The sequence below is a fragment of the Gavialis gangeticus genome, unplaced genomic scaffold, assembly GCF_001723915.1.
Source record: "Gavialis gangeticus isolate Ggan-Ray unplaced genomic scaffold, GavGan_comp1, whole genome shotgun sequence".
NCBI classification, from domain to species: domain Eukaryota; kingdom Metazoa; phylum Chordata; order Crocodylia; family Gavialidae; genus Gavialis; species Gavialis gangeticus.
The window spans coordinates 27,800,343-27,814,884 of NW_017729001.1; the positions used below are offsets into that span (position 1 = coordinate 27,800,343).

The 14,542-nt window shown below is 39.6% G+C and overlaps 1 protein-coding gene across 1 annotated transcript in view; it reads right to left on the reverse strand.

Annotated features, from left to right (window-relative positions):
* Window positions 1-1,029: 1,029 nt before the first annotated feature.
* The window catches only part of ATP6V0A2 (ATPase H+ transporting V0 subunit a2), a 21,329-nt gene continuing 7,816 nt past the window's right edge, over window positions 1,030-14,542 (reverse strand). The window contains exons 8-20 of the mRNA XM_019507119.1: window positions 14,203-14,296; window positions 13,341-13,553; window positions 12,016-12,166; window positions 11,402-11,541; window positions 9,644-9,801; window positions 8,898-8,988; window positions 8,462-8,580; window positions 6,822-7,032; window positions 6,170-6,289; window positions 5,400-5,519; window positions 4,411-4,528; window positions 3,025-3,196; window positions 1,030-2,615 (exon numbers count right to left, since the gene is read on the reverse strand). Of these exons, the coding sequence (XP_019362664.1) occupies window positions 2,513-2,615; window positions 3,025-3,196; window positions 4,411-4,528; window positions 5,400-5,519; window positions 6,170-6,289; window positions 6,822-7,032; window positions 8,462-8,580; window positions 8,898-8,988; window positions 9,644-9,801; window positions 11,402-11,541; window positions 12,016-12,166; window positions 13,341-13,553; window positions 14,203-14,296 (1,810 nt within the window). The 3' untranslated portion in view covers window positions 1,030-2,512. The remainder of the gene's footprint in view (window positions 2,616-3,024; window positions 3,197-4,410; window positions 4,529-5,399; window positions 5,520-6,169; window positions 6,290-6,821; window positions 7,033-8,461; window positions 8,581-8,897; window positions 8,989-9,643; window positions 9,802-11,401; window positions 11,542-12,015; window positions 12,167-13,340; window positions 13,554-14,202; window positions 14,297-14,542) is intronic.

The window sequence follows — 14,542 nt, forward strand, 5'->3', positions numbered from 1 at the left end:
AGTCATCCACTTTTCCTGTGGCACATGGTAGCAGAGAGCAGGGTGGAAAGGGAGATCGAGTTGGGTCTGCCTGGGATTTTTTCCTCTGTTCCTCTCTCGCTGGCAGCATTTCGGGTCTAGGAGGTTTTGATTCAGAGGCCATGCCCCTCGTACCCGTGCTCAGTAGCACCAGATGCCCCTCACCTCCCAGAACGTGTCCAGCCCCTTCTGGAGCCTGGCAAGGCCATCAGCTTCCACCACACCTGGTGGCAGCAAGTCCCACACAGTAGTGACATGCTGGGTGACAAACAACATCTGCATGTTTAATTTTAAACTGGCTGCTGACTCGTTTCGCTTTCTGACCCCTCGTTCTCATCTGGTGAGGGTCAATCATACATCCCTATTGACTTTCTCTCCACCATTTACCATTTTGTAGACCCTTATAACGCCCCCCTTCAAGCATCTCCTTTCTGAACTGAATAGGACCAGCCTCTAGTCCCTCCTCTTAGGGATGTCCTTCCGTATTCTGAGTTCGTTCCAACAGAAGGACTGCTCCATTAGTTTTCACTTGTTTTTTGACCACAGAAAAGTAAGACCTGGCATTTTGTGAGGGGCGCCTGGAGTCTTAACAAGGTTGAGAACCACTGATCGTCCGAACTGAATGCATGAAGTGGATGTTACTTGCAGTTCTCCCTTGTACTCGGGAGAGGTCACTGCTCCCACAGAAAGTAGTTTTGCAGCAACTGGCTTCCAGAGACCAGGAAGCAGCTACTGGCAGTTTTGGAAAAGGTAACAAGAGTGTTGAAAGGATGGGGTGGGGAGGGCAATAAGGGACAGTGGGGGACAGGACAGCTCAAGAAGAAACCCAGCTTTTCTACTGTCGTGGTTGTGATGCGCAGGAGCAGGCAAAGCAGGATGGTTTGGAAAACTGACTGCCAAGGCAAAGGATCAAACCCAGTGGCTCCAATCCTCTGTCCTATGCACCTGAGCGTAGAGATCCAGCCAGTGTTGTAACTAACAGAAAAATAAAACTGATGTAGACACTGAGTCAAAAAAATTCTCTATTTTTATTTGAAAGATGGTTGTCAAGTGAAGTTTTTCTCCTATGACAACTGAAAATTACTTCTTTACAGTTGGGCAAATCTAATCTAAGTGAAAATGAGATGTAGAAAACCCGCTAACTAATACCTTTTTATGCTAGTGTGAAATTCATTTAAAATGTGTAAATGAAGAACAGAAATTGAAGTTATCTAGGACAAAATGTTGGTAAGATAAGAGCTAACTGTAAATTAAATACAACCAAACAAACATTGCAGAATACTGGTCCTAAATATAACAGTTAGATTTTATTTGGAATTAATATGAAACAGGAATGTAGGATGCATCTTACGCTGTTCTTATGGCACAGAAGTCAAACCTGTATTGGTAACATATCCAGTTTTCATGTTGCTATAAAAATATACCAAAGGTTCCCTCACTCCACCCCTTCCCTTCCCACCCATCTCCACTTACTATATAAACAACTTTGGTTCAACAACTTCAGATAAACCAGTCAAGTTAAATCCATAAATACCTTTAATGCCAAATACAAACATAAAATAAATTAAATCCTTATTCTGCATTCCTTAAGCATGGGAATTTTGCATGCAACAGGACTACAGAATCAGAGCCTAACAAAGCAATTTCTAATACACATACAATGTCAGTCTGTTTTAAATGCATCGCACAAAAGCTCTAATCCTGCAAGATGTTCTGCACGGTCCCTATGAAGCCAGTGGGGTTCCACATAGATCACCTGGCAGAACTGGTCTGCAACACTGAACTCCTCAAGGAAGGGGGATAAAAAGTGTAGCTGGGGGTCTTCTTTCCCTGCCCTTCATTTTACTCTTTATCAAATGAAATGGTAGTTTGGGTAACTGGAAAAAGTAGAGTAATAATTATGGGCAGAATTCAGAGCATGAAGTAAAAAAGTTTTGATGCAATTTTTAAAAAATAGACAAAAGCAAAAAAGGCATTTCATACTGGTATAAACACTTTATACTGATTTATACTGCTTTTAGCAATCCTGGAATGAATACTGAAAACATACATTGCCTAACCTGAATCGCTTCCAGATTTCATCAGTTGTTTTTTTGTCCGGGAAAGTCATTACATGAGCCATGCAGAATATTTTATGTGATAAGAAGATTAAGACCTTTAAGATTATTTAAATTAGCTATTAAAGAAAACAAAACAGTCTCTTCTGACCAAACAATTCCTAAATTATTTGCAGAATGAACAACAAAGGGACTATTTTTAGAATAACCTTAAAATTAAGTTACATTAGTTTCTCATTTAAAAAAGTACACATTATGCCTATATACAAGAAGGCTCCAGGTCTGCAACGTACTTGCATGGAGGTATATAACTGAATTATTTGGCTGTATTAAGGCAATCAGTGAACACATTTTTCTTCAACAATCTCTACAGTCAGTGAGATCCAATTACATGATTTGCAAACACCTCTGAATATTTCTGTTTTCATGCAACCAAACTATGCAACATCATCTTTATTAAAATATAAAGAAATATATTTAAAGGAGAAAGGAGTAAACTTGTATCCTCCACCAATGTAGAACTTGTTCTGAAATTCCACCCTGTAATAAGACAAAAAAGGATGTGCATGTTAATAACTGGCTCACAGAGGACGGGGCAAGATGCTCAAAACACAAGACAGTGGGTGCATCTACATGAGATGCTTACTGCAGTTGCCCAACTTCCTTGCTTATATTTTGTGTCAAACTCAACTTTGAAAATAATCAATTGTGGAGTGGGTGCAAATATTACAAGCTAATGATTAAATTGTACCTATAAAGCCGATTCCAGTGAACCTTTTACTTAATGTAATGAAAAGTTTCTATCACCAGTAATTGTTTAAGTTGTCTCTTTAAATAAAAAATAAAAAAAAACCCCATAAGCGACCTCCATTTTGACCCAATAAGATTCCTTGATCAACCCAACATGCAGGAAAAGTCACCATGTTTTACCATGAAAGTTAATACTTACCAGTGAAGTCGCACAGCATGAAGAAAAGCAGAAAGGCCTTCCATGATCAAAAGGATGAATATTGTTAACACAGCAAAAAAGGCTAAAATTGGAACTAGCAGTAAGATGCCGTATGCTGCATCCACACGAAGGCCCACTCTCATTACCATTTCCCACAGTACTTCTGACAACTCTGCAAAACAAAGGATTTTTTAAAATTAACTGGAAATATTTACACCTTTAAGCAACAAGTCTACTTTAACCAGTCTGCCTTCAAGTATTAAAGACCCCAGTGAATAAGAGAAATATAGCTAAAATTATCTTTCTGAAGAAATCTAGTGCATGTAACAAGATGTTCAAGGGACTGAACAGCATAAAATAGCTAATACTTTTTAAATAGGGCAGTAGCTTGCATTCACCAGAACGGTACTTCACATTCACCAGACTCTTTACCATGCAACTAAGGAGAATAATCTGGAACTACATCTCCCGTCTTGTTTCCTTAAACAATGGACTATTGTACTATTCTAAACAGTCTCAAAATCTGTTTTATTAAAATCACAAACCCCCAACCAAAGGTTCACATTTCAAGTGACCCTTATGAGAGTGACCAATATGCACTGTATTCAGATTTGAGTTCTGAAGTTAAACACTGGTCACAGTCTACTGCACAGCAGCTTTAATTTCACACACAAAGCTGACACAACATTCAGGTATCGTTTGAGAATAAGCACTCTTAGAAACCCTATCATGGTCAATGAACCTTGAATTAGCTTACATACACACAACATATCGCTAACTTATTCATTGTAGCATAATACCTGTAAATTTATTGTGAGAAAAACACTCCTGAAATCAGACCAAGAATATTAAACAAAAATTTTGACTAAAGCTTTTCAGGATACTTGATCAACATGTTCCATCCAACAGCAAAAGGGAAGGGGGCTGTGTGTTTGGAAGTAACATAAGAGGTGAGGTACCCATGTTTTAATTTAGAATGGCATGAGAACAAAAAACACCCTCACTCCAATTCAGGAAAGCACTCCTATTCAGGGCAGCACTTACGCACAGAAGTAGTTTGAATCATATTCAAGACAGAAGAACATGCTTGCATGCTTTTCCAAATCACACTCGCTATGTGGAAGACCTAAAGCAGTTCTGTGTATGAGGATGGATGACGGTACTAAGTCGTGTTATATCTGAAAAGTTCCTAGGATCCTTAGAATCAGGAGTGATCAAATGAACTTTGGAGTGGATTCAGTGTTTTAGTTCACCAGTTTTCCATTTGAGAGAAAAATTCTTTTTAAAGACACAAACAAGTGCATAGTAAGGCCTAGAAAGGCCAAAAAGTAACAAAAGAAACATCCTATCCACCATTAAAAGTTACATTAGAGAACGGACACTCACGTGCATGAGCAAGACTTAGTGCCCAGAGCCTTAGGTATGAAGCGGTATTGGAGATGCATCCTAGGCAGTATTCAATAGTATGAATAGTTTGATTCATGAAAATATCTGCAAAATTAAACTACATACACATATCTATATAAATACATTTGTATATGGCTCAGTTCAAACCATACAGCATAAAAATATAAGTGATTTGCAAATTAATTATAGGTTCAGACTATGTTAAAGCAATGTAAGAGATCAAATAAATTTGTTTTATAACTAACAACTATATAAAATAAACTTTTACATCCTTATTGCAGTAATAAAATAAAAAAAGTACTGTTTTCTGATTGGGTCTCACGTAATTATGAAGTTTTCTGAAAAGGTAAACAGGCCGGCCAAGCAATATAATTGTATGTTAATGTATACATGTAAATTGAATTTCTATCACAAAGGTGGTCTGTCTCTGTCAGAACACAAGTAAAGTGACCTGACTTCCAATTCGAGCTCTGTGCAACTTTGGACAAGGTCAAAGCCTGTGGCACGGTTTCCCATCTTCACAGTGGCAATAATAATCATTGCTCACCTTTTTAAAGCACTTTGACATTCTCAGGTGAAATGTTGTAAGACCAAGGCATCACCATTTCTGTTAAATGCTGCTATCTGTAGTTATATTGACTAATTAATAACAAAGAACTGAAAGGGAATGTTGTTCCTGTAAATCTCAAATATTTTTTATGAAACTGACACAAGGTGTGCAGTGTCTTAAGTGATCAAACTTCCTTAATTCCTAGATATATCATCCACATCTTGGGGTTATTCTGGGGTAAGAATCACACTCATTTTGCAAATGGGTAAATTGAGGGATCAAGCTGAAAAGTCTTATTCAGTTCCTAGTGAACTGGGTAAGGCCCCAAGTGAGACTTTGCAGTCTCTCTCCATGAATGTTTTCTACCAGTAACTTGCTTTTAGGTCTCTCCAGTACAGTCACGAGTTGAATGTATTACCTCTTCTCCATCCCCTTCTTGGTGGCCACCATCTGCAGGACTGTTTCCCTCCTCTACATCATGAGATCTCAAGAGAGAAAGCTCCTCTTCGCTTTCTTTGCGAACCAATTTGTAGCCATTCTGCACAAAATGTAAATGAATTAGCATTTGCTTACTCCTCCTGTTGCTTCCAAATAACCACCCAAAATGTTGCAGCACTGAAACATGCAATGCAATTTCTGAGGTACAAAAGACTAGACAGCTGAAGGAACAAGGCACTATTTATTATACAATAATACTCATCCATTTTTCTAATTTGCATGGTGCAAACAAGTTGGGAGAACACTTTATGGAAATCAGAGCTTAATGCTTCTAGATTCTCTCTCAATCTAAAAGGCAGTGCTTTCAGCATGTTAAGATGTTTAAATGAGTTATCAAATATAACTGAAAAATACAATGAGCATACATTAATCTGCAAACGTGGATGACAAAGCGCTACTGCAAGTTGTAAGCCTTACCAAACACCACCACTATTACTGTAAACACTGGGAAAGCCATGCGTTAATGGGAAAGGTCGTCTAAATCATTATGTTCAAGTGCTAGAAGAATATTACAAACAGCAAGCCAAGGAAAAGGTACATGATAGTGGCTTCTTAAAATTTAAATTTTCTTTAAATAGCTGAGTTGGCCTGAACAATCCATAATCAAATATCCTTTACACACAAATATCACTGTCAACATAGAAAAGCAAACATGTATCATGCTTAAAAGTGCTTTTTTTCAATACATACCCTGTACATTCCAATGCCTCGTCCTCCATTGTGCATCCAATACAAATAAAGTGGTTTTCCAAGAAGCATTACAGGAACAGAAAGCAAAGCAATGACAAATAAAAAATGCTGTAAAATAGCCTGGTAATGGAATGGGAGGGAAAAAAACAAAGAAAAATATTTAAATGAGAAACCACCACCAAAATCAAAGTACTTGCTTACTTAGTAAACCAGAAGCACCTACGCACTTCCCGTAATACAATTCAGTATATGAAAAGCTCCACTGACAAAAACAAGCAGTAAAGTGCTGCTGAAGTATGTGTTTAAATGCTTTGATGCGTTGAGGAGACTCAGCATCTGCACAACTGGATATCAGAATACAGCTTTGCTAATATCCAGCTTAATAAAACTGTATAGGACAATAAGATAAATAAAAACTAATCTGGGCTCTGCAGCTCTCATTCCAATCAAGATCAAGGTTAACCTGAACACAGACCATGAAAATTTTGCTCTGGAAATAGCCTCTTTTTAAAAAAACAAAACAAAACACCTTCTGATACAATCTCCTTACCCTCCAAACCCTGAATTCAACCATTATCTTATACTGAAGTTCAGTTAATCCTCTTCATTTAATCATATCTATTAAAGAACACAGGATAAGAACATTGTTCACCTGTCCCATATAAAGGGGGGGCGTCTCACTACTGCGAAACAGGAACATGTTAATAAATTCAATCAGGATGCTAGGAGCAGTTGTGGCAGTTTCTGCTGAGTAAGCTAACCATTTGAAGACTATCATAAAGACAAGGTAACCAAAGATGCACAGCATGAACAGAAGCTCAGGAAGAAAAACCAAATAAATATTGTACTTCTTCCTGAAATGTCTAAAAGAATAAAGAAAACACACAATTAGTAAAGAACAGCCATCACAGAAGGATCAAAAACAGATTTAGAGCCTAATTCTGGGAGAGGCTGAGTACACTGCAACCCTCTCCTGACCTCAGAGGAAGCTGGGAGTGCTCAGCAGAGGTGTGCGAAGCAGGCTCTATTCTATTCAGCCCGAATCAGGGACAGTGATTTGATTCACTGATTCAGATCACTGTCCCCGATTTGATTCGGCCGAATCCAAATCTAAAGATTCGGACATAGAGAATCAGCAATTCGGACACAGACATAGCTTTAAATCTTTTTTTCTACAAAGCTCGAAGTACCAGCACAGCTTGTGAACGCTACAATGCTGGGGCACATAGAGTGTCCCACAGAAGCACGTGAGGGGGGCCCTCCACGTGCTTGGCAGTGAACCCAGAAGTGGACCAGAAGTACTTCTAATCCACTTCTGGGTCCGCCACGGAGCACAGGAGGGGCACCTGCATGCTCCCCGGCAGATCTGGAAGTGGACTGGACGTGCTTCTGGTCCACTTCTGGGTCTGCTGCTGAGCACGCTGAGGACCCTGCCCACACTCCTGTGGGACACTCCATGGGCCCCAGCATCACAGGTTCACGAGCCCCTGCTACCTAGAGGTATGTAGAAAAAACATTTAAAGCTGTGTCTATGTCCAAATCTTTCCGAATCTCTCCGAATCGATTCAGAGGGTTCCAATTCAATTTGGAGATATTAAAGGATCCTCCAATTCAATTCAATTTTGGAGATTCAACCACCGAATCGGGCCGAATCTCTGCTGAATTGAATCAGGGACCAAAGCTTTGCACAGCCCTAGTGCTCAGTACTTCAAGGAAAACATGCAGTGTGATCAAAAATAGGAATTATTTTAGAAATTAAGTTTTACTATGACTTTCAATGGGATTAGAGACTGAACAGCAGAAGATTCAGTTCCTTTAAATGCAAAACTACTTGGAAAACAAGGGCTTAATCCTTTATAAACTCATGCATATAATTAACATTAAGGATATAAATTACCCCGGTCTTTATTTAAGCACATGCATATTTGCAGGATTGTGACCTGAATGACTAAGATGGCAAATAACGGCAAAGAACTGAATATGAGAAAGAAAAGCTCCAAAGAAGCTTAAAAAAATAGAAGCTCCTGATGCCGTCTGCTTTAGTGATGCACAGGATGCTTCTCAATGGCTGCAGGTTTTTCTGCAGAACACCTACCCATTTATATTATTTTCAACAGGAGGCAGGGTATTAGGCACAGACTGACTTTCATAAAGCAAGTTTTACAATTAATTTACTCTGGCTTTGATCAGTTCTGAAAAACTTTCCAAAACTGTATCAGCTCAGGTAATCACTGAGCCAAAAGCATCACCACAATTTAATTGTCCAATTAATTTCTAACTTTCCATACTTACAGGTGGTTGAAGACCCCCAAAACAACTCCAAATGTCATATGAGTCACTCCAAAAATCACAGACATTTTCATTTTGAAAGAATTTAAAAAACTGAGACGGTTGCTTGCCAGGTTCCAGATCTGAAGGAGAATCAAAGAGGAAACATATGCCTGTATAAGGACTAATACAGTGCGTAATGCTGTATCTTTTCCCCTTATAAAACCTGGATTCTACTTCCAACTTGGATCCCAGGTGAGTTTAAAGAAACTAGTTAAACTTTTCCCTGACTTGCTAAGGAACCACACCCCCTTCAGAAGAGGATGTGTCAAAGTGTGGATTTACTCAGAGCATCCTTATGTTGGCCCTTATATTAAGCAGATGTTGCAATGTTAACATATGGGTTATTAAGCATTATTCATCACACGTGGGTTAGTTACAAAAAAAGAGAAGCACTAACCGGATCAATACCAAAGGGATAAATTCCACTGTACACACCAGTAACATTTGGATCCAAAGTTAAGTACTGATTAGACTTCAAATCAGCAAGACTGCAGCAAAAGAAACAGGCAATTATATCTGTAATTTCTCGCTCAGAGTACAACTTCAGATTACCTAGTTAAAAGTGCAAAGAGATTTCTAAGCAGGGCAATAGTCAACAATATTTAACTGGCAGATGCAATCACCTTTTTCCAGGTTAATTCCAGGCTGACGGCAGTTGCCAGAATGGCAGCTCTGGAGAGTGAATGCCCATTCACGCTCAGAATCACCAGAGTTCCCCACAACCTGTTTTTCAAGGTTGAAACCATTATAGTCGAGAAACAAGTCTGAAAACCAAGAGCTGCAGATTTCAGGCTCCATTTTTCCATATCCCATTTTCTTTTGTTTTTAACCCTGGCAGATATCACTGTTTTTCTTTTATTACTGTAGAGTGTACTGTGGGGTGAGTGAAGGTAACAGTAGCACCTGCCTAAAACCACATGAAGAAAGTACCTACGAATTACTGAAGTAACCTTAAACACCAGCCTTATAAACTGAATCTGTGTATATTTCTGATTCAGCCAACTGAGGAGGCTGCTTTACAAGGGACTAGAGCCTCCCAATGACCTCCACCACATAAAATTTTATCCAGAGCCATATAAATACATTAAACCAATGTCGGCAGTATACTTTTTATGGCATAATAAAAAGAAGAGTACTACTCACCGCCAAACCTTCTGATCAAACATTGCTGAAACATTCCAGCCAGAACCAAATATATTTAATGACTTTGAAAAGCAATCATTATAGACTAGGCCGGTGTATATAGAAAATAGACCCATCAACAAAATAACATATCGTCCTTCAAAAAAGATTTTCATGATCTGAAAGTATTGAAATAGCACCATGAGCTACAGACACATGAACTTTCTACGCATTTCCAAGGAAAGGGCATGCTTTCTAATTATGTATGACCACATAAGAAGGATACTAGATGTGAAGAAAGCTATGGCAAAACCAGGAAAAAACAGATCACTGTTTGACCTGAAGACTATGCTTAGCAAATCTGTCCCTCTCTCTAACCATCTGTCCCTCCCTCCATCATGCCTGCAATGCGATGCTGCGGCTAAGCAAAGCAACCAAAACGCTGGCTTGCATCCATAGATGCTTCTCAAGCAAATCCCAGGACATCATTCTCCCCTTGTATTTGGCATTTGTGAGGCCGCAGCTGGAGTACTGGGTCCAGTTTTGGGCCCCACAATTCAAAAAGGATGTGGAGAAGCTTGAGAGAGTCCAAAAAGAGCCATGCACATAATCAGAGGTCAGGAAAACAGACCTTACGATGACAGGCTGAGAGCCATGGGGCTCTTTAGCCTGGAAAAGCCCAGACTCAGGGGTGATCTGGTGGCCACCTATAAGTTTATCAGGGGTGACCATCAGGATCTGGGGGAACGTTTGTTCACCAGAATGTCCCAAGGGATGACGAGGTCGAACAGTCATAAACTACTACAAGACCGTTTCAGGCTGGACATAAGGAAGAATTTCTTTACTGTCCAAGCCCCCAAGGTCTGGAACAGCCTGCCATCAGAGGTGGTTCAAGCACCTACAGTGAACAACACCTTCAAGAGCAAATTGAATGCTTATCTTGCTGGGATCCTATGACCCCAGCTGACTTCCTGCCCCTGGGGCAGGGGGCTGGACTCAATGATCTCCCGAGGTCCCTTCCAGCCCTAATGTCTATGAAATCTATGGGGTCGTGCCGCCACTGCCTCCTGTCCGGAACGCTCTTGAAGCACTCTGATTGGTTGTTTCAGTACACAATCAGAGTGCTGCAAGACTGCTATGGACAGACAGACAGACGGACTAAACCCTTTATTATATTAGAATAGATTTGCCATCATTGTTGCCTAAAATTTTTACAACAAATGTGTTCCCAAAGACACTCAAACTCATGTTATCTATTTTAGATTTTTATGCAAACTCATAGCATACAAACAAGCTCTCTAATTTGGAGTCACTGAACTACCAAATACTCTATATAAAGGCTACATTTCTGTGTATGATCATTTTTCAAAGTACTGTTTGTGGTTAGGCACATCATAATGGGTAGTACCGATCATATCAAGTCCATTGCATACTTTGGCCTTGATGTGCTTCCGCATTCTCAGAGACACATTCTTATAGTGTTTTAGGAGGATGAAAATTGGAACTTAAAGCTCAGGGTTTCAAATCAGCAGAAGTGGTATAAGCAGTTCTCCGTCCTTTCCTAACCTGCTTCAAGTAAAACTAAACCCCAGCAATTTACCCATTTAAGTCAAGGTTAAATTATTACAATTTAGCTTCACTTGCTACAGGTTAGAAGTGGACAGGTCAAAAGAATTCTGGTTCAGATACATGAGGTGTTAAGTGACATCTACCAATAGCTTTAGTTTTCAGAAAAGTAATGATTAGTCTATCGAAATAACATAAGTACTGATCTTTTACCTCATCTTGTGATCGCTGCAGTCTACGGTGGTTTTCATATACAATCATCAAGAGTGCAAAGATGAACATTAGAAAACCATGTCCCAAGTCTCCAAACATAACAGCAAATAAGAAGGGGAAGGTGATAATGGTATAGAGAGCTGAAAAAAGCAACAAATTCCAGGTTTAGAGTAAAGATATTTACTGTGTCATTACAATTACCTGAATTTTGTCTAAAGACGATTCTATTAATGTTAGACAGGTAATTACCTTCTCTAAAGAAGTAACAGTATTATTGAATTCTACTTTTTTTTTTTAAATCAAGTCTGTTCAGTTTCATAATTTGAGAGATGCTGTTTCTATCCACTATCTCAGTGGGGGCTCACCCATTTCCCAGGCATACTACAAAGTAAACCTCATATCTTGCCCAAGTGCCATTCCAATTATTTGTCATCTAGATAAATATCCAATAATTTTAAATGGCCATTAAACAATAGCAAGATAGTTGTCATCTTTCCCCATACTAGTGCTCAAAATTCAGCAAACTGCCAAGCAAAAGCACACCTAATACGTCATGGAGAAATTAATAAGCAATTAATGCAATCAAGGCACTCTCAGTTATCAAGAGGACAAACCTGGATTAACTTCCCCATAGCTCCCAACTCCATAGGCATCAACAATATTTTGGAACCCTGAGGTGAATTTGTTGGTACGTATCAAAGTTGGAGGTGTCTGTTTGGTTGGTATCGTGTTCACAAACGAAGGGACTGTAGCTCCACTCTTCCTCTAGTTATAAAATGAAAGGGAATAAACAATAAATTGTATGAAAGGTTCTTTGACATGGATTTTACTATCTTAGATTTTATTTTCATTTTGATAACTGCACCACTGACCCTCCAGATATTTACTAGTCATTTTTTTCTCTTAAACCTTAGCTGCCATCTGAATACTTTTTTGTCTTGCAAAATTCTTCACGTGCACCAAGTCTGATCTTTTCCACTCTGTTCCCACTAAAAAATGCATGTTAGAGTACATCAAGGTTGCATAATGCTTTTACAATCTATCAAGGTTGCATAATGCTTTTACAATCTATCGAGGTTGCTAATCTTAGATTGGCAATTCTCAAACAGGATGCCACAAGATCAGTTAAAGGATGCCGTGGAGGTGCGAGACAATAAAGCGGGTATGAAGGAGTAAGCAGGTAAGTGCAGGATTAGGCTTGTCCCTGCCTGGACACTCCCCCACCCCCACTGAAACAGAGTGCTGCTCAATTCACAAAAGTTATGGAGGGGTACCTTGAGTCTAATGAGGGGTGCCATGAGTATAAAACGTAGAGAACCACTGTATTATTCAACAACAGATACTTTAAAACACTACGAGCCAATCTTTTTGGGCAGGCACGTCACAAATTAGCCCTGCACACTCCTGGAGTGCCATTCCAATCTGCTGCTCTGCTTTCAGCTCCTGGCCCTGTGCTCGAGCCTGATGTGCTAGTTTGCTTTCTATTCTCTGCCCTATCTGCCATGTGCCACACGCGCAGGTCGCCTGTACCACAGGCTGGCCATCCCTGCTTTAATCCAAGGATTTGCTACCACAAATTCTCTTTTTAATTTAACACAACTCTAAACACTCTCATTAAGCCAATTTTTCCATTTTCAAAATAAGACAGCAGCAGTGCCTTCTGGCTGATTTCAGACAGTTGTCTGAACCGAGGACACACTGGGCCCAATCCTGCACACCATATTCAAGAAAAGCTCCCACTGACATACATAGAGGATTTTGTTCTAGTACCAACCACCAGATACAGCCCCTATCAACCCTGAGTCCTACCAGGAATTTTCTGCATCCAGATCATTTCCCTAGCATACAGCCTTGTTTCTTTTCTTCCCAATGCTGGTTCAAAAGATTCTGTCTTAAACTTCTGCATGTGCATAGCAAGCATGGAAATTAAGTGACTTACTGATCCTTCCTCAAGTGCTTCCCGCAAGTTTTGCAGATCAGACACTGGGCACCAAACCTCTGCGATTAAACATTTATTTGTGACATCAAAACTGCACAGGTTTAGCACGTGATAAATAGCTTTCATCTTCTTCACTTGGATAACCCAGGTGTAGATGGATTCAGATGCCTTATATAAGACTTGCCGTAAGTAGTCCTCAGTTTTATGCAGCACCTTTGACAAAGGAAGAAAAAAAACTGTAATTGAAAATCTGAATAAAGTCTAACAATAGAAGGAGCATTTTCTACCCATGCCCTCTACTCTTGGGATCCTGAGGAAGCTCTGCATGCTGGGACTTGTCCTCTTCACAGTTTGCCCTTTTACAGAAGAAACAGCCAGTTGCAAGCCACAATAAAACTGCTACTAAACATGCTAGTTAAGCATCACTATATGGCTACCCCAAAACTACAAACCATCTCCAATCTGTACCAAGCAAAACTGAAGTCAGATGTACATAGCTGAGCATCTGTGCTCAGGTCAGACCACAACAGAGTTAGCTGCACTCCAGGCAGACATAATGACGTGACTGCACGGATCAGACTATATTACCTGGCAAAACATCATTCCCTTCTCCTGCTATTACTTTACATCTGTTACCATACAACAGCAGACCTTGTGGAAATATTTTGCTGGTCTGAAAGCATGTATCTATATCACTAACTATGTATCTAAAAATTCTGGAAACACATAGCAAAGGTTTGAATACCTAAAAAGATAAGTGACCAGAACAGCTAGTTGGATATACATTACATGTTATTATATTAAACAATTCTTTACACTGTGATATTTGGAATGAAGGGAGTAGCAGTGAAATTTTACTCACAGTATGAAGATCCTGAATACGAACATTTAGCTCTTCAATAACTGTTCTGCGCTCCTCGGTGGTATTGGGATAGGGATAGACATGACAATGATAGCTAGAGAAAACAAATGAGAGGATTGTATTAAATATTTAAGTACTAAATAGGGCTGCACCAATAAAGATTTTCGGGGCTGATACCCATAGCTGATTTTTAAGGAGGCATACCAGCTGATACCAACCCAAATTCCAGTAACAGCATGGCAGCTTGAAGAGCAGTGTCCAGTTGCTAAGTTTGACGTGGTGGAAGGTGAGGGGGGAGGGAAAGGGTTTGCGTGTGTGTGTGTGGGCGCTGCGATCTTGT